The sequence below is a fragment of the Silurus meridionalis genome, chromosome 17 (genome assembly GCF_014805685.1).
Source record: "Silurus meridionalis isolate SWU-2019-XX chromosome 17, ASM1480568v1, whole genome shotgun sequence".
In the NCBI taxonomy this organism is placed as follows: Eukaryota; Metazoa; Chordata; class Actinopteri; order Siluriformes; family Siluridae; genus Silurus; species Silurus meridionalis.
In genome coordinates this window covers 3,650,890-3,670,009 of record NC_060900.1, presented here as the reverse complement: position 1 = coordinate 3,670,009, position 19,120 = coordinate 3,650,890, and the positions used below count along the sequence as shown (strand labels likewise).

The 19,120-nt window shown below is 38.3% G+C and overlaps 2 protein-coding genes across 2 annotated transcripts in view; one reads left to right on the top strand and one right to left on the bottom strand.

The window, feature by feature from the left end:
- The window catches only part of disp3 (dispatched RND transporter family member 3), a 45,384-nt gene extending 41,882 nt beyond the window's left edge, over positions 1-3,502 (top strand). The window contains exons 20-21 of the mRNA XM_046872120.1: positions 847-1,022; positions 1,742-3,502. Of these exons, the coding sequence (XP_046728076.1) occupies positions 847-1,022; positions 1,742-2,098 (533 nt within the window). The 3' untranslated portion in view covers positions 2,099-3,502. The remainder of the gene's footprint in view (positions 1-846; positions 1,023-1,741) is intronic.
- Positions 3,503-7,576: 4,074 nt separating this feature from the next.
- Positions 7,577-19,120, bottom strand: part of bmp1a (bone morphogenetic protein 1a) — a 62,549-nt gene continuing 51,005 nt past the window's right edge. Inside the window, exons 15-20 of the mRNA XM_046870644.1 lie at positions 18,408-18,588; positions 17,626-17,751; positions 16,049-16,176; positions 15,234-15,447; positions 14,046-14,296; positions 7,577-12,397 (exon numbers count right to left, since the gene is read on the bottom strand). Of these exons, the coding sequence (XP_046726600.1) occupies positions 12,260-12,397; positions 14,046-14,296; positions 15,234-15,447; positions 16,049-16,176; positions 17,626-17,751; positions 18,408-18,588 (1,038 nt within the window). The 3' untranslated portion in view covers positions 7,577-12,259. The remainder of the gene's footprint in view (positions 12,398-14,045; positions 14,297-15,233; positions 15,448-16,048; positions 16,177-17,625; positions 17,752-18,407; positions 18,589-19,120) is intronic.

The following is a 19,120-nucleotide window of genomic DNA, read 5'->3' as shown; positions in this document are numbered from 1 at the left end:
ACACAAAGTTAATGGATTCCTTGTATATATTTTTTTTATTATTATTAAAAGGCAACTGATCAAAATACAAATAAAGAAATTGAATTTCGGCTGTCGAGAAAATCGCAGGTTTATATTAATTGGATGTTGTAGCTCTGTGGTTAAGACGTTGGACTTAAGTTGAAATCCCAGCACCACCAAGCTGTCATTGGCTGGGCCCTTGAGCAAGGCCCTTAACCCTCAACTGCTTAGTTGTAAGTCGTTTTGGATAAATGCGTCTGCCAAATGCCATAAATGTAAATGTAAATTAATTTGCACATACAGAAATATTATCATTTCTATATCAACGTACACAGCAACTCCAAAATAAATGTCAACCTATTACAAAAAAAGTAAAAAGAAAAGGTTATTTAATCAAGAAACTCATTAGTCCTACAGTAATTCCTGGAAGTAGACTTGTAAAAGTAGTCTTCATTGTCAGTTCCTGCATTAAATGTGACTATGACTAAATAAATGAGATACAGCATTCATTGATATGTGAAAAAAATGGGAATTGTATAAACCTATAACAAATATCATTTATAAAATGTCATTTAAGAAAAAATAATAGTCTTTTGGGCAGTAAATGTAACTCTGTTTCAAAACCCAGCCTGCCATTAATTATCTTTCTGTGACGCATACCTCCTTGAGCGTTTATTCTTAATGGAAAGCATGTAAAGGCATCAGAAATGACTAAATAGACCTTCAACTGAAAGTTATGAACATTGTAAAGTTGTTGTGTATGTATCTCATGGCCAATTACAGGAACTGTAAAGTGAGATGGAGTGAAGGTAGGATTACTATATCGGTATTAAATCTGCTGTTCAGGTGTGGTGTGTATGGTGGTGGCGTTGATGTACTGGCTGGGTTGGGAAATGGGTGCAGTGGAGGCGATCTCTCTCTCCATCTTAGTTGGATCATCGGTGGATTACTGTCTGCACCTGGTTGAAGGCTTCCTGCTTGCTGGAGATACAGAAAACTTGGGGGCCGTCAGTCACAGCACAGTATGGACTTTAAACCAGCATTAAATTATATATTATATTATTGTACACTTGTTGTGCTATTCTCTTCTCTGTGCCTGTATTTAGGCTTAAACTATAGCATTTCTTTGGGGGTTAAAGCCTGAATACATTGAAGACTTGTAGCTGTTGTCAATAAGACAAATCGAGGCAATATTATATATATATATATATATATATATATATATATATATATATATATATATATAGACGCTCCCCACTTTTACGAACATTTGCGGATTGGAACAAACCTGTCCTCAAAGTAAAATTTAGGAAATTGGAAAATTCAAAGTGGAGGAGAGCCGCCGCTAGCTAGTCATCGACCGAAAACCAGTCTACATGACGGGCACTGGACTCGGGCCAATTAATTTAAAAAAAAAAAATTCTTTTAAAATGATTTTTATCATTTTTTTTGTACTTAATACAAAATATTGTATACAGTTTTCCGATTATTTCAGTTTATTTTACTATATTTTATTGTTTATTTGATAGTATTTATAGCTCGTACATCAGGAGATGTGCGTAGTCAATAACAAACACAGTAACAACTTACAAACAAATTCATGGTACGCTCGAAACGTAACTCGTTCGTAAGGTGGAGAGCGTCTGTACATTGCTGTTAGACTTTTGGCACAAGAGTAATTTGATGGGCAACACTTTAACATACGCATTTCTTGATTTTTGGGCGTTTCTGTGCTCCACAGGATCCATCGGGTGAGCGTCAGCGGCGCACCCTGGAAGCCATCAATCATGTCGGAGTTGCCATCGTGTCCAGCGCGATCACAACCGTGATATCCACAGTGCCGCTGTTTTTCTGCACGATTATGCCTTTTTCAAAGTTTGGCCAGATAGTGGCTATAAACACTGCCGTCTCAATATTATTTACCCTCGTCGTGACTACAGCCCTGTTGGCCACCATGGGGCCTTCACACTTCACTCGGCCACCCCGAGCAGTTCTCAAAGCCGGCCTGGTGGTGCTTGCTGTAGGGCTCTCAGGGTGTCTCTTCTGGTGGACTGGATCCCAACTAATTCCCACCAGCTGGAGCTCACTTATCACTTAGACTGGGAGCTGTCTACTGACCTGTCAGCCAAAAGACTGAAGAATCCAAATCAAAGAAATCAGAATCGTTGTGTAGTGAAACAGCCACTGAATGTATTTGGTATGTAAATTATTGTTAGGATGAACATGATACTGTGTACAAGATTCTCTTTATTTAGATTTGTTGCCTCCTTATATGATACCTTAAAGGAAACATACACCATGAATGACTTGGATAATAATTTTATTATTTGTAATCGTAATTTTTCTCATTGACAAAATTCTACTTTAGTAGACAGTAGTCAATTACCCATAATTACTGTTTGACTACCTGCTTCAGATGGACAACCTCATGTCTGTGTTAAAAAAAGAGTAATGCGGCAGAGCTTTAGCCCTTTAATCTGTCCACTTACTTCACCTCTTCATCTGTACACATCGCTTTTAATTGATGACATATCTGCTTTGCATTCTGGTACATTTGAATTGAACCTTTGCTGTTTTCATTGAACTCCACAAAACACTGGAAAATGGTACGTACGTGAGAGGAAAAAGCTTTTGTTCATTTGTTTTTAGGAGCAAATACAGACACCTGGCCATTATCCCACATGTCTGAGATATCTTCTCTCGGGGATAATGAGCATTCAGCACCAACGAACAAATTAGCACGACAATCACTAAGTGCGTCTTGAATATTTCAATCGAAACGCGTGTTCAGGGTGGATTTTCCTTTGAGTGTCAGCGGGAAGATGAAAATACGAAGAAGTTTTGGGGGGGAAAAAATGGTCAGAGTAAAAAAAATGCATTATCAAAGAACTTCTTAAGCAGACCAGATTTCTTTGAATGAATACGAATAAAAAAACGATGGTCTAGAGAGTTTGTGGATATGCTGTCTACCTCAGGTTAATAAAAAAATGAGAAGAAAAGAGAAGAAGCTGTCCAAGGGTCGATATTAAAGACTGTGAAAACCTTGCAAGTGGAATAATAAAAGATATTTTGGTTTGCTCCAGCTCGGTTATATGGGATAGCTGGAGACAAGTTTAACTTTTAAAATCATTGACGAAACGTCACTCAAACGCAATGCTGCTCTTGAGAAAAGAAGAGTTTTGATGTCGATGCCGATGTTCTTATGAAATGATATGAACCCGTTTCTAAATCCAGTCAGTTGATGGTACTGTGTAACCATCGCTAGTTTAGAGATTGTGTTTTAAAGTGCAAACCACAGAAGTATTTTGTATAATGGTTTGTTTTTTGTGAATCTGACCAACAAGCTGTTCTACTGATTTTATATTACTGTAAATCTGTATTTGAGTAGTTGAGATGTTTCTGTAGAATTGTTCCTTAAAAAAAAAAGCAATTTATACAGTGTGTTGTATAAATGCTATGCTATTGGTTCTCGTTCATCAAATCAATACACTCACCTTGAGAGCATTTACAGTCTTTTGTGTTTTGTGATGTATATATATTTGAAACGTACGTGCGAAAGCCTTGACCCATTTTTTCACCTGTCCCAGTTTTAGAGATTCGATTTCACAATGTACTCCATCACAAAGAACATCTACATACAAAAGATTTTTCTAGGACTGTCGGGTTTTTAGTGATACACAAATGTAGGATGAGTCTTTACTTTTCTATTTCTATTTTAAAACAGAAGGAAATAACAATACCAAGTAGTAGATAAGTGGGAAATGAGAGAGACAATTGTTGTGATTATTCAAGACAGCACTTTTAAAGATTATTATTATATATTATTAGGAAATAAAAGGAATTGTATAAGTGTTTAGTATTTGGGGTTAAAGTTTAGGATCAGGGTTTATTGTTGAAAGTTTCAGGGTTTAGGGTTAGAGTTTAGCTTTAAGGTTAGGATTAAGGTGAGGGGTTTACAATTTGGGTTAAGGGTTAGGTTTAGGGTTAAAGGTTTGGGGTTAGGATTAGTTTAGGGTTGGGTGAGGTTGACGATTTAACTAGCAAATTTCCAGACATTAAAAAGGCTTTGACTTTCATACAGGTAATCCAAACCTGATAAACACTAACATTTAAAGTAATCTATGTAAGCGCTGGGAATTACACAATTTAATAAACAATTTGATCAATTTTACGATTAAGAATGACATTGCTTTACAAGTGTCTACTTTTTGGACTTTTCCTATCAGTCACCTTCAGTTTAAATAAAGCTCGTACTTGGACTTTATTTGGACGTCCCCATCAATTGTGGTTAATAATTAATGTACGAACCAAAAGATCACCATTAAAAATTCATCATGCAGGTTGTGTATAATAGATGCTCCAATGAGATGGCACTAAAACGATTTTGGATGCAATGTGAGAACTTTCCAGAGGCATTTTCACACAGATGGATGTGAAGTGTACCGTTATTTTGTGCTTTTTTTATTTTTTTATTTTTTTACACCAAACACATAAAAAATACCACTTTCTGTGATGTGAATTGGGTATAAGTAAAGACAGATTACAAGTATTTAGAAACAGATTCCAGGTAAACATGTGGGACCAGTCTTTTATTTTTTACTTAAACTTTTTTAATTTTATTAAATTTATATATAAAACTGCCAAGACACTTTATATTATAATTATTATTGTATTGATTCGACAGCTCATGCCATAGACTTTTTATTTATTTACTGTACATTTACCTACAATTTGCACTTCTTGTAGCTTCAACACTGCATTTCGTTGCTATCGTTTCAGTCGGTTTGTGGTCTGTCTATAAATCCAAATAAATGTACTTAGTAGTATTTTCTCTCTTTAGTGTAAGTAATTTAAGTTAGACTGCTGTTATGTCGTAACACCTAATTACAAAACTTGAAAATTATGAAATTTCAAAACCTATGCATTCAGTAATTTCTTCTGAGACAATAATAAAGTTGGTGTATAAAATCGACCTGCCAAAGATAAAGAAATATTATTTTGTAATATCACATAAAGCAGGGGAGAATTCAAACTCACCCACAGAGGATCCACTGTGGCTGCAGGCTTTTATTTCAACCAAATTGGAGGCGCACTTGATAGCGAATTGGAGGCCAAGATGAACTGATTAAACGAGTGGAATCAGGTGTGACTCCTGCTTGGTGGGAATGAAAGCCTGCAGCAACATCGGCCTGTTTGTGGATAAGATCGAAGAAGCCTGCTGTATAGTTTGGTGCCACATGGTTCACTCTGGATATTATTTACTCAGCTGTTCTGTTAATCTTTATGGATAATAGAAACAAATGCTATACGTTAAAATGTATACAATCGATAACATTGTATATATTGCCACACTATATGGACAAAACTATTGGGACATCTGCTTTTTCTCCAGCCGTATGTGGTTCTTTCCTAAACTGGTATAGGATTTCTTTAGATGCATTAGCAATTGGTGTTCCCTTTACTTGAACTAGGAGACCAAAACCTTTTTCAGCATGACAATTTCCCTTTGCATAAAGCCACTTCTTGAAGATATGGTGTGGAAGATCTCCTGATATAGAGTACTGACCTCCACCATATTAAACACTATTGGGACGAATTGTAAAGCTGACGGCACCTCATTTCATCTACATCAGTACCTGACCTTTGTAGCTGAATGAGCACAAATCAGTGACCTAATGAACTGGTATCAGGATGTATTTATCGATAGAGACTTCAAAGCACTCATATAAGTGGTTTTGGATAAAGAGACCCACCAAATGCCATGAATGCAAATGTACACCACCAAAACAGTTTTTGAGCAGATGCACAGGTTTTAGAATTTTATGTCTTACCATCTGAGACCTGCTGTTTGATCCAAATATAACAAAGCTGCTTGACTCACTGCATGGAGAGGCAGATTAATTTCTGGGTTCTTTGTTTGCCTTGTGGTTGAGGAAGCACCAGATGGATCCCTCCTCCTCAATCTATTTTCCCCCCAGCTTGAAAAATAAACCAAATACCCAAACTATGCAACCTTGACAACACTGACTGTATAGATCCCGCTTTTGAATGCCATTCTTGATACAATCTAAAGCTTTAAATGTTGAAAATATAAAATGTTCCACAATGATGAGTAAGATTCAGATCTATCGTTTACCGCAACTGTAAACGGCTGAGCTGGAGTTCAATCGATCTGAGTATTCCTGTGAATTTGTGCTCCTGTCAGAAAACGAGATCTCATAATCAGTTAGGTGGCTTGTAATGAATCAGCAAACAAGTGTAAATAATGAAGTGGTCAAAAACCAGACCACAGCTCTGATCTTTTCTTGATTCTGACTGATCACCACCATCTGCAAGGTGTATTTTAATGCATTTACCTCATTACAAAACTCAAAATTTTTGAAATATCACCAAGACCTACTGTATGCTATCAAGTGACTTCAAAGTAACATTTGTTCTGAGGCAATACAAAAGTTAGTTTTTTATAAATCTACTAAGATCTCCAGGAGTCTCCAGTGTTTGTGTGTCCTAAATGTTCATTTTCTGGCAGAGGAAAGTTTTTGACACAAAGAATTTACTTTCTATTTCAGAAGACAAAATGATTTTTTTGGTCCTCTAAATGTAACTGAAAGAAGGAAACATATTTACATTTATGCCATTTGGCAGATGATCATTAGCCACAGTAATTTACAATTACCTCATTTATACAACTGGCCCCAGCAATGGTAGATGGGATCATAAGTCAAACATCTTAACCACTGAACTCCCACATCACCTGATTACATACAGTATGTCAGCTTTATATTATATGTGTTAGTGTTGGCAAAATGCTGTGGTAGAATTTAAATAAAACATTTCAGTATGCGATATTATGGAAGATCAATTGGGTTCAGGGTGCTAACAGTAAATCCACTGAAGATTATTTTCTTGTAATTGCACATAACTAAGCGTTTTATTCCATACTTGTGAAATGTGTAGCATTCAGAATGTTTGGTACATTTCTAAAATGGGTATCACCATCTACAGTAATCTAACAGTATATACACCAAAATATGGACAAAAGTTTGTGGACACTTGACCATAAGATTCGTATGTGCTTTTGAACATCCCATTCCACATCTGGTCGCCAATTTCTGCCATAATAACTGCCGCTCTTCTGGCAAGATGTTCCACTATAGTTTGGAGTGTGCTTGTGGAGATTTGTGAAGGAAGGTGTTAGCTCATTGATTAAAGAATTGGACTTTGGATCGGAAGGTCACAAGTTCAAATCCCACCACCACCAAGCTGCCACTGCTTGGTGGTGGTGGGAGACTCAAACCTGTTCCAGATTTGGGTCTCCTAGTTTAAGTGAGAGGAAGATTTTAGACTACTTCTTCCAATACAATTGGGTGTCTCCAACTTTTTGGTAACAATTTTGGGGAAAAAAACCCCACACATGGCTGGAAAAGAATCCGGTGTCCCGATAAAGTGTATGTATAGAGAAAATTATCATTATACACATTTAATTTTATACACTATTCAATCCTTGATTCTTTTATCCTCTGGTTTTAAAAGGCTTTTTTCCCCCAATATCAAGAAGGTGTAACGAGCCATTTAATGAAATGAAAATAACACTTTATGAAATATATGCACTTGTTAATACTATGTGCAAATACATCAACCAGAATCAGCTATACAATATAAATAAATTGCATCTTGTGTGTGGGTGTGTGTGTGCACAATTACACAAAGCCTTATTTCTCGACAGGTTATTATGGTTTAGTGTACTCGGTAATACAACAATCAAACATATTTACATACATACATATATTGAAAGGCATAAACATATCCCCATAGTTGATAAGTGACCTCAATCAATTAGGGCAAACTAGATCAACCGTACAATAATGTTAAAGGTAGACAGATCTGAGCCACTTGGCTTATTCATCCACACTGGGATTAAAGCACTCGCTACAACACAGGCGTTTGCATCAGATTATGGATTATCTACAAATCAAGAGACATTAGAAACGCTATTTGTGGTCAATTAGAAATTCAACCAGAGCCACAATGTTACGGCGGGCATCAGCAGAAGTGTTCCACCTTTAAAACCAAAAACAAAACAAGAAAACAAAGAAGAAAGAAAAAGCTAACTAGAATAAGACATTTAATAGAAATGCATTATGGTGGGGAAAAAACCCAACAGATTTGGTAAGTCAGTGTGCATCAGACAGTCGCTTGACATCCAGGAAACCAACATCGCATCAGTATAAAAGTGATCAGTATACAAAGTGAGGGAAGTACCACCTTTAAAAAAAAAAATACTAATAAATTTTCTTTTTGTGTCATTGCTATTCATTACTTTTAGAACTTTCTCTTTACGAAAGCTGTTCACCTCCTTAACCGATGCACCACTTCGCCCAAGGGGTGACTGTCAAGTAAATGGAATCGAGCAGGTCCCAAAGTGAGTCAGAGACGCTTGAACCTGAGACTCAAAAGAGTTCGTGGCAGACAGAGACGGAGCGAAATAAGATCATAGAGGGAGATGAAAGTACATTTGCAGGTGCCTTGTGAATACGATTTCTGCAGGAGGAAAAAGAATAAGAAAGAAAGGGGGGAGCAAGGTGATGGCTGGTAAATAATTCAGACAGAGGCTCAGTCTCAGGCTGGCACAATCCAGACCAATTAGGCAAGGTCTGTGTACCTTCTCACACACAAGTGCTCACAAACACACACACACCTTCAACAGCCTGACAGGACTCGAAATCAGCTTCTGTCCCTGGAAGAAGAAAAAAAAAAGACCTCGGACAAATTACACTAAGATTGGATGACTGGAAAACACAAGATTGGAATGAGTGAGGGAACAAGAGAACAGTTGGTATACCTGTACCATTACTGGAGGATAGGAAGCTCTATTTTGTAGCGACAGCATGACATATGAATCGATAGTACAAAGCGGGGGAAGCAACAAGGACGGAGTCTTAAAACACTTAGCAACTGCCCTCAGTAACACTCGACATGCTGTGTATCTTCGAACCATACAGATCATACTGAGCTAGTAATGCGATGCTTTTAAAAAGCACTAACATTACATCTGTACTGTTTAAATAAAAAAGGAAAAAAAAAATAACAGTACTCCATTTGTTGCTCCAGGTCGAATATATGTTTCGAAAAATATGAAAAAGCTAAGTGCTAAGTCCATCAAACTGATTAGGCTCATTTTTGCAGAAGCACCACTCAGCCTTGCTCTTCTTCACTGAGGTACTACGTTGGTCCAAGTTGATATAAGTGATATAGTTCATATAATTAATTGTTGGACAAAGCTGGACCAGTTAAAAATGTAATAATAACAATAATAATAATAATAATAATAACAATAATATCTGAGGCCTGAGGTATTGCCAAAAACAAAAAACCCATACTTGCATCAGACAAAAACTCCCCGAACTCTCATATCCACACCTTCATTAACATCAATGGAGATTTCCCACTTTAGACACCCTCTTTAGATTCAATTCAACATCACCACATTTGTTTAAAGTACCCCCGAACAGCTATGTAGAATTATACATTTGTTTAATGAGCTCTGAATGCTAGAAAAACCGACTTCATGCTAGCCTTAATTCTTGATTAATATCAATACTTTTTTTTACTTTACAGGAACCAGACCTAGCAAAATAGTAGTATTAGCTGGGTTGTATAAATGACTAGCTAATACAGCTGGAATAACATTTTTCTTACACCAGTGAGGTCAATATCAGTGTCTTGATTTATATTCTCATATACTCAAAAGTGTATTTAACAGTAGCCAAGCATGTTAGCAATGTTAAATAAAACATACTAGCACACCTAGCTGGGTAGTTAAGAGCTAGAAAGCTGGTTCGTATTACATGAGTGAGAACGGTTTCAGAATCAGAGTTTTGATGTACGTACATATATACTAAACAAAAGGTTTTTAACAGTAGCCAAACATTGAGCAACTTTAAATAAGATAGCTAGCTAGATAACAGCTAGAAAACTAGCCCATATGTTTTTCTCAGGTAGACACGAGTGAGATCAAGTTTCAGTATCCAAGTCCTGATGTTCATTCTCATATACTGAAAAAAATTATGTATTTAACAGTAGCAAAAAATCTTAGCAATGTTAAATAAGCTAGCTTTCTTACATATGAAACTGCCTGCCCAAATATATCATGACCATTAGCTAATGTAGCTAGTTAACTGCTAGGAAACTAGCAAACATTTGCCTCAGGTAGACACAAGTGTGATCTAGTTTTAGCGTCTTGATTCACACTGTCATATCAATAACAATAGCAAAGCTAGATAAAAAGAATCAAACTAGCTTGCTAAGGCTTGCCTAAAAGGTAGACAAGCGTTTAATCTAGTACTGTAAACTTGATTGACACGGTCATCTCAATAACATTATCAGGGCTAGCTAGCTTGATTAAAAGCTAGCTTTTGCCTCAGGGATATTAGAGCAAAAGTGGCCAGCTTAACAGTGCCCAAAAACAAAATATATCAGTAAATCTGGCAAAGCTAGCTAGCTGGTTAGACATACTTTGAGTATTTAAGTCTTGATTTACTTGGTCATATATTTGCACAGGAGCCAGACCTGAACAAAAAACATTATCAAAAAAATTGGCTAGTTATCTAGAATCAAACTAGCCTCAGTCAGGCAAGCATTGTGTTTCAGTATATTAATTTAAACAAACATAATTTGCCAAAATTTGTCAGAAGACATCAGTAGCAAAATATTAGCAAGGAATCTAACCAGCTAGTTTAGCATACAGGTTGTGCTTATTCAAAGGGTTTAATGCATTTACAAACGAGATACAAGATAATTGCTTAAATCAGTATTTTACAAAAGGAATGACAACATTTTGGAAGGGAATATGCCCAGAAAAAGACATCCAAGAGGAAGTAGGTGGAAGGGGGGACATGTTCGGGGGTACGTTACAGCTCGTGTGCTTTATATTAGAATACAAAATACAGAGCAGAAAAGAGAAGAACAGGCAAATGTTAAAGAGAAGCACTAAGGCTTTAAAAAAAATTTTTGTACAGCACAGTGTGTGTGTGTGTGTGGGGAGGGGGGGTAGATAGAGAATCATGTAATGCTGATAATGAAGGAGAGAGAGACATGTAATATGACATTTCAACAGCTGAAATAAATTACTTGCACTGAATCTCATTCGAGAAATATAATTTGCTCTCCAACCATCACCACCCATGGCATGTTGAATTTACTAGCACAATTTGGGGACAGAGACATGTTAAGCAGAAGCCTAAAACTATTGTGTATTTAAAGCCAAAATAATCACCTTTTTTGCACATTTTTTTATGGAAAAGCAATTAACAGCCAACAGACCACATGGGCCACATTTCATTTATTAATATTTTAATACGATAACTGTTTCTTTCTTCTTTTTTTTTTTTACTTTCATCAATAACGCTAATATGAAAAAGGAAGCTTCCTGGATGAATAGCCAGGAAAAAAAAATTACAATGGCTTGTGCAGTCACATAAAATGGCCCTGTTTGCTGTTTAGTTTTCCTGGGGTTTTTTCTGTTGTTACATGCATCAGTCTGACAAACAATGTCAGCAACTCAAGTAGTAGTTGTGAAACCAGCCGGGCACAACTGTGTGTATGTGGAAATGAAAGAGGTCTCCCATAATGCCCTGGGAGAGGGAAAAAAAAAAAAAGAAAAAAAAAAAAAAAAGAAAACATTCGATCCACACTTTAATTCTTATATCCATCAATCCTTTCTTTCTTTGTGTTGTGGTGTTGCTGTCTGCTTCGATGATATCTGAATGCTTCATCATCCTGCTTGAGATCTTGTAGGGCCCTCAGTGTGTGTGTGTGTGTATGTAGGTGTGTGTGTGGGTGTTGCAATTGCATTTCGGCTCATTAAAAAAACAAAAAACAAACAAAAAAAACAACGATTCCAAGGGTGATCATATTCTGATCATCTACGCTCCTCTATTCATGCCCCCCTCCCATCCATGATACAACAAATATTCCTCTAATCAAAATACAGCTCCCTTTTCCTACCCCAAACTCCACCCCTTCAACCCCTGATCATTAATCATAAAAAAAGGTAAAAACAAGGTCTACTGTGGAATGGCTTTACTCCTCACAGTCAGTAGGGGGCACCAGAGCCCCTGCGAGCTACTGAGGTGCGGTTGGCATCGTTCTTGCGGCTGGCATTGGCGGCCGGGGGGCTCCGTGCAACGGGCTGCGCCCTCCGCCTGGCGCCTCGACTCCTCCCCCTGGGCCCTGCACGGCCCCTCCCGGCCACTAGGGGTCACTTCTTGCGCGAGTGCAGCGTGTCCTGGAACTTGGTGCTAGTGTAGCGCACGTGGAAGCCCTTTTTGTTGATGGTGTCATCTGATCGGAACTTGATGACGATGGAGTCGCCGGCCGAGTAGATTTCCTCAGGAGGCTGAGAGCACACACATGAACAAACACACACACACACACAGAAAGGAACACAGAGAGTTACAATTGCCCTAATTTTACAGAACAACCACAAAGTAATCAATGTTTTCAGCTAGAAACTACATTACATCAATTTATAAGTCACCTGTAAAGGGTTTATTATTTTTATTATAAATTATTACACTATATGGACAAAAGTTTGTGGACACCTGACCATAGGATTAATATGTGCTTTCTGAACAAACCGATTCCCCATTTAATCCCCATTTACTATTATAATAGCTTCCGCTCTTCTGGGAAGATGTTTCACTCGATTTCAGAGCGTGTTTGTGGAGACTTGTAGAGAATCCAGGAGGCCTTTTGGCTCGAGACTACAGTTTTGAAAACATCTAAACATCCGAGCGTTTTCTTCACCTGTTTGTATTTAATTTTCATAATGTTTTTGACTCATTTTATTTCAAAGACCAGTCATAAGCATTTCGCTGCATGTTGTATATTTATCTATGTGAGGAAAACATTTAAAATCGTTCAAGCCACTGAGCAATCAAAACTGAGTTAAATGTATTATTCAAATAGTGTTCGTGCCTCTGAGAAATTAGATACGTGTATATACTATATATGCGTGTACACGTATACATGCACGTAATATATATGCTTTTTATAGTTCGGAATTATACCAGCATTCTTTCAGCTTTGGATGGCTTAATATCTTGGTATCTAATGAATCAGTGCTCGTTCTAGCACACACCTTCCTCCACCTCATTAGGCAAACGACTCCTTAGTTATGAAGCATTTTTTCCTAATGGCCCCAGGCCTTGGAGTGCACCACAAACCATCGTCACTCTTCTGCCCCTGTAGCTCCTATCTAAAAAAAAAAAACCCTCCGACCATCAGCACGACAAAGCGGCCCTTATTATTAAGCTCACCTTAATTATATCAAGTTGCTGGGTGACCTATTGAATTCAGGCTCTTATTTCTCCTTCCTTTCGAACTGCTTCATACTTGGCATAGTGCCACCTCGATGCTCATTAGCCCTACCTAACGGCTTCTGAGAAAGGGAGCGGAAAAGTCCTGCTGTTCTTCATTCAGCTCTATGGGCTAAAAGACAGTCCATGATGGGCGGAAAAGAAAGATTCGAGGCTCGGGTTGACTGCTGTGCTTCCTGTGTTAACTCAAAGTAATTTTGAATGAATTAAGTAAGAATACAAGTCAAAGAAGTCATTGTCGGGCTCAAATCCGAGGCGCAGCAAAGAAAAACGTTCATTGGCATGTGTTTTATTTTTTAAGGTTGATTCCATGAACATAACATTTTGTATTTTGTATGAACTTTTTGGTTTATTTAAAATCACAGGGACATCTGTACACTAGGTGGCGCTCTACACCTTCAACCCGAACCACTGTTTTGAACTCGAGAAAGAAAAAAAATTCTCACGTTACGATTATTCGCACCTCATTAGCTACTTATTGGCGAGTAATTACTAATCAGTCTGTTGATTGGACAATTTTCTTTATTATTCCAATCAGCAGGCTGATTAGCATCCAGTAATCATTGTACTTCTAGGACGTCTGAGGTGACACGAATTTGAAAAACTCAATTGTGCTTTTTAAGCAAAATTCCACAAATCTCAAAAGTAGCTTGTTTGACTGCTCACCCCTGATCCGCAGTAGCGACCAAGCCTTGGGGCCTTGGTGTCGGCTCCGTCGAACAGCTCCATGTAGTCGTAGCCGCAGTCGGCTTCCTCTTCGATCTCAAACGTCTGGAAGATGAGCTCGACGCCGTAGCCCTTCTCAGCTGATATCACCCACTGGCAGTCTGACGCACCAGGGTAGTTGTTGTCCCCAAACTGGGCATGTGAATAGATGTCTTTGGTTTTCACCTCGGCTTTTAACTGTCCTCCGCACTCTGAAGACAAAATCGACAGTTAAAATCCTGGAGGATGTTGCTGGATATACTATGCATTCAAGAAAAAGTATTCAGACCCCTTCGTATTCCCCCTGACAACAAGACAACAAGTGTTGCAGTGATAGGTTGAATTTCTTTAAGGCTCTGGCATGGAGCAGTTGGTGTTGGATCTACGATGTTATGCTATTTTATGAGTTGCTCAGGAGCTCCTGGTTCCACACTGTCAACTGACTACAGTATATAAGACTGTAAAAAGGACATTACTCATAATCACACCGGTGCTCATGTTAGTTCTGACTCTCTTGTGTTTTCCTCCAGCTCTATACATCAGGTTCCCATCAGGTTCTTGCTCACCTTCATTTTTCCTTGATCGCTCAGTTTGGCCAAAAACCCAGCACCATAAAGAGTCCTGGTTGTCCTAATAAGAATTATTCAGGACGTTGTGCTCTTGAAAACCTTTAATGCAGTAAATTTATTCCTGTCTCGAAGCTCTGCATTAAGTTTCTTTCGACCTTATTGCTTGGTTTTAGCATTTTCAGCTCTTCAGACCTTCTGTACGCAAGTGTGCGCCTTGCCAAATAATCTCCAATCAATTTGCCATAAGTGGACTCTGAACAAAGTGTAGAAACATTTCATTGATGATCCAGAGAAATGGCAGGTACCCGAGCTTAATTTTAAGCATCGTAGCAAAGGGTCTGAATACTTATGAAATTCTGATCAATGTGATAATTCAGTTTTTTGTAATTCAAATAATTGAAAGCACAAGCCTGTAGATAGGCATAAATACACAGAGTATATATATATATATATATATATATATATATATATATATATATAAAGGTCATGGTCTTACTCTTCAAATATACTTGTAATTAATAAGAAAAAAAAGTGATTCACTTCATTTTAAAGTGGTGGCTGTGAATAGAAGTTTCCGCACCTGCGGTATGCGAGGCTTCGAATCCTTTCTTCTGCACCGAGTTGTCAGAGAAGAAGCGGATGAACATCTTGTTCCCGCTCGACGTGACCGGAGGAGGTTTCTTGGCACCGCAGTAGCGTCCGAGGCTGGGCGCCTTCCCGTCGCGCCCATCGTAGATCTCGATGTGGTCGTACGCGCACTCTAAATGAGGTTCCATGTCGATTTCATTGAAAGCCTGAAAGCACACGGTTTGGTTGTTTGTAAGTCTTTTTTAATGGCAAAGAATTAGTACTGCTCCACTGCATAATACAGTACTGAGACATCGGTGAGAGTAAAAGGAGGTGCTTGGAACAGAATAAAACAGTGCTAATTGTATTAGGCCAAAATTCTATGCATTTCTCAGCCTTACCCTAATAGATTAACTACAGTTTGCTAGCATGCTAGCACACAATAATTACTACATTAAGCAACAATTATAGTAACATCATTTGATCAAGCTCTTTAACCGCCCCCTTCCCCTAGATTTGATTGTAAATTTCAACGATACCATGATGGATTAACCTACGCTGACTAGCGCTTACTTAACGTTAGCTAGCTTTAACAAAACATTACAAACACAACTATGTAAACATGAGAATTTGCTGGAAAAGCACATGTGACAAGTATAAAGCACCTTTTAAGTAGTATTGGTAAAAAGTGAAAACATCAAACGATGATCATACCGTTATAGAGGATGTAGATAAAGAGTATAAAGACTTATAAAAGCCATGTTATTATAGTGGTGCACTGCTACAGATTAAAAATAAGGAAAGAAAAAAAACAGTAAATGTTCGTACGATTTTGATACGATGTCCCGGTGTGGTGGAGAGAGCCCATGTGCACGCTTTCTTACTGGGGTATTTATCAGGCCAGTTGGGACTGGTGATGATTCCACTCACACTGTTCACCGTATGATCACAGCCGGCTGCAGAACACACACACACACACACACACACACACACACACACACACACACACACACACACACACACCCAGCAAAGTCAACAAAGCATCCAACAACCAGGCCCTTCGCTCTGTTTTATTTTCTCTGTCTGTCTTTCCATCTCTTTCTCTCTCTCTCTCTTTTGTTCCCCCTACATCTCTAAAAACCTGTGTTGTTCTTGGCAGCCTGAACCAACCATCTGTCTAACCCTCCCATTCTGTACTCCTTACTTTTTCCTCTCTCTCTCTCTCTCTCTCTCTCTCTCTCTCTCTCTCTCTCTCTCTCTCTCCTTCCTCTTCTGTCTCTTCACAATAGGGAAAGGATCCTCTATAAATATCCTCCTGGCATTTAGTGAAATCGATAGGGAGAGTTTTAAATAACCCTGAGCACACCCACTCTTAGCTTTCTAGAGTGCACCCAAAAGTCTTCAGCATGCCGATATCTGTACGGAGAACAACAAAGCGAAGCGAATGTCTCAAAATGTGAAACGTGAAGGAGCAAAATATGTGTGTATACTTATATAAAAGCATGGTTTAATCACCAGTCTCCATAAGGTTAAGGAGATAAATTGGTTTAATAATCGGCATCTCGAAAAGACAAACGTGTCAGTTTGGTGTGTGTCTACGTTTAAAAACAGGTAAAATGGTAATCGCTAATCTAATTCACAGACTCACTGAGAGGATTTTGGAGTAGGCGGGATCATTTGCATAAACAGGTGCAAGACGATCATGCTGCTATACTGTCATATAGGTTTCATTTCATTTCATATACATAAAATTGCTATCACATAAACTACACTAGGAACAAAGACACCTGACCATAACATTTGAACATCCGAATGTCTATTTAGTCTTCACTTGCTCTTATAATAACCTCCACTCTTTGGGGAAGATGTTCCACTAGATATTCTGAAGATTTGTGCTCATTCAGACATGAGGTTTTTAGTAAAGTCAGGTACTGATGTAGGGTGAGGTGAGGAATCCTGAGGTGCAATCATTGTTTAAAATTCATGCCAAAGGGGATCAATAGGGTTGAGATTCAGAGCTCTATAGCAGGTGATCTTTCACTCCAACCCAAGCAAAGCATATGTTCATGGAGCTGATTTTGTGCACAGTCAAGCTGGAACAGGTTTGGGTCCAGTTTAAGTGGGAAATCCTGTACAATTACAAACTTTGTGGGGACAGTTTGGAGATGAACTACATATGGCTGTAAAAGTCAGGTGTCTCAATACGAAAACAGAACCACATGTCTAATGCACAACAATTTCCTGGCTTTGATGTCAATACTGGTCACTAACATGACATGGTCTGTGATCTCTAGCTACGTGATAAGTGTTCGCTACCACTTTTTGAGCCTAGTCAATTGAAAGTATTCACCTTTCTGATATTCTATACAATACGAAATATTATATAAGTACAGTTGTGTTCTCACCCTCTTTGCAGTCGTGTTTATTTTCATGGAGGACAAAACCGCTCCTGCACTGGCAGCTGTAGCTACCGAAGGTGTTCACACACTCGTGCTGGCAACCACCGTTCTCCTTGGAGCACTCGTCCTTATCTGCAAAGAGACATACCGGAGTCCTGGAGTCACACATAAGCTACATACCGGAGTTACACACAAGCGACATGCAAAACAACATTCCAAAAAATGAAAAAAGCATTTAAAAAATCGACTTCCACTGAATATTACAGTCCTGTGAAGCCTGAAAATGAGAAAAGAAAAACATTTTGTACAAAATAAACACTTCTACTAGGTTTTTTGATGTGAAGTTTCACCTTGTTTATCAAGGTTCAGGCATCTCTCAGGCTCTCTTAGCCTAGCATGCTAGCAAACATTGCTATCATGAGCTCATGAAACACTACAGTGAGCTTTGTTAGTTTAACTATTAAGTTAACATCATGTGATTGTTAAGAATTTTGTGAAAGCTGACCAAAAAAGATACTATGATGGATTAACCTTCATCAGCTACCACTTTTAATGGAAGACCTATGCTTAGCTTACATTGGCTAGCTTTAAAAAAACGTTATACCAGCTTAGCTGGTCAGAAAAAGTGCCTAGTGATTGATGATTCAATGTTTACTCAAAACTGCTGGAGGCCACACAAGTCTGGGGATAAATTAATGGAATATTCATGCATAAAAACACCAGTGAGGAAAAAATAAATCTGATATTTTGTCTTCATTCTTTTCTTGTCAATGAACAACTCCGAGTACCTGAGAAGAACTGGGCCTTGAAGCCCTTCTTGGACACGGTGTTGTCCGATTTGAACTCGATGCGCATGTTGTTGTATTGAGAGGTGATGGTCTCCGGCTTCTCTGCGCCACAGAATTTCCCATGTAGCCTGGAGTCTGCAGAAAGTCCACTTCTGACCTCCACGAAGTCGTACTTGCACACCTACGCAAAGGAGATTGTGTGTTATTCAAAGCTTGGACTATATGGATAAAAATATTAGGACTTTTCCAGAAATTTCCACATGTGGTTCTTCGCCAAACTCTTATCACAAGGTTGGAGGGACACAATTTTATAGGTTATCTTTGAAGGTTATTATAACAGAAAATGGAGGTTAAGTGTATACTGTGAAGTTCAGAAATAACAACCTTATAACCTAGGAAGATGTTCCACTAGATTTTGGAGGGTTCCTGTGGAGATTTGTGTGAGATATATTCAGCTACAAGGGTGTTAGTAAAGTCAGGTACTAATGTTTGTGAGGTGAGAAGGCCTGGTGTGCATTCATTGTTTCAATTCATTCTAAAAAATGTTAAACAGGGTTGAGGTCAGAGCTCTTTAGCAGAAGATCTTCCATTTCAACTCTTGTTCTCGGTGCACAGGGGTATTGTCATGCTGGAAGGTGTTGGGATCTCCTAGTTCTAGAGAAGGACAAATTTCATGCGACGTCCTATATGATTGTGCGCCTCCAACTTTGTGA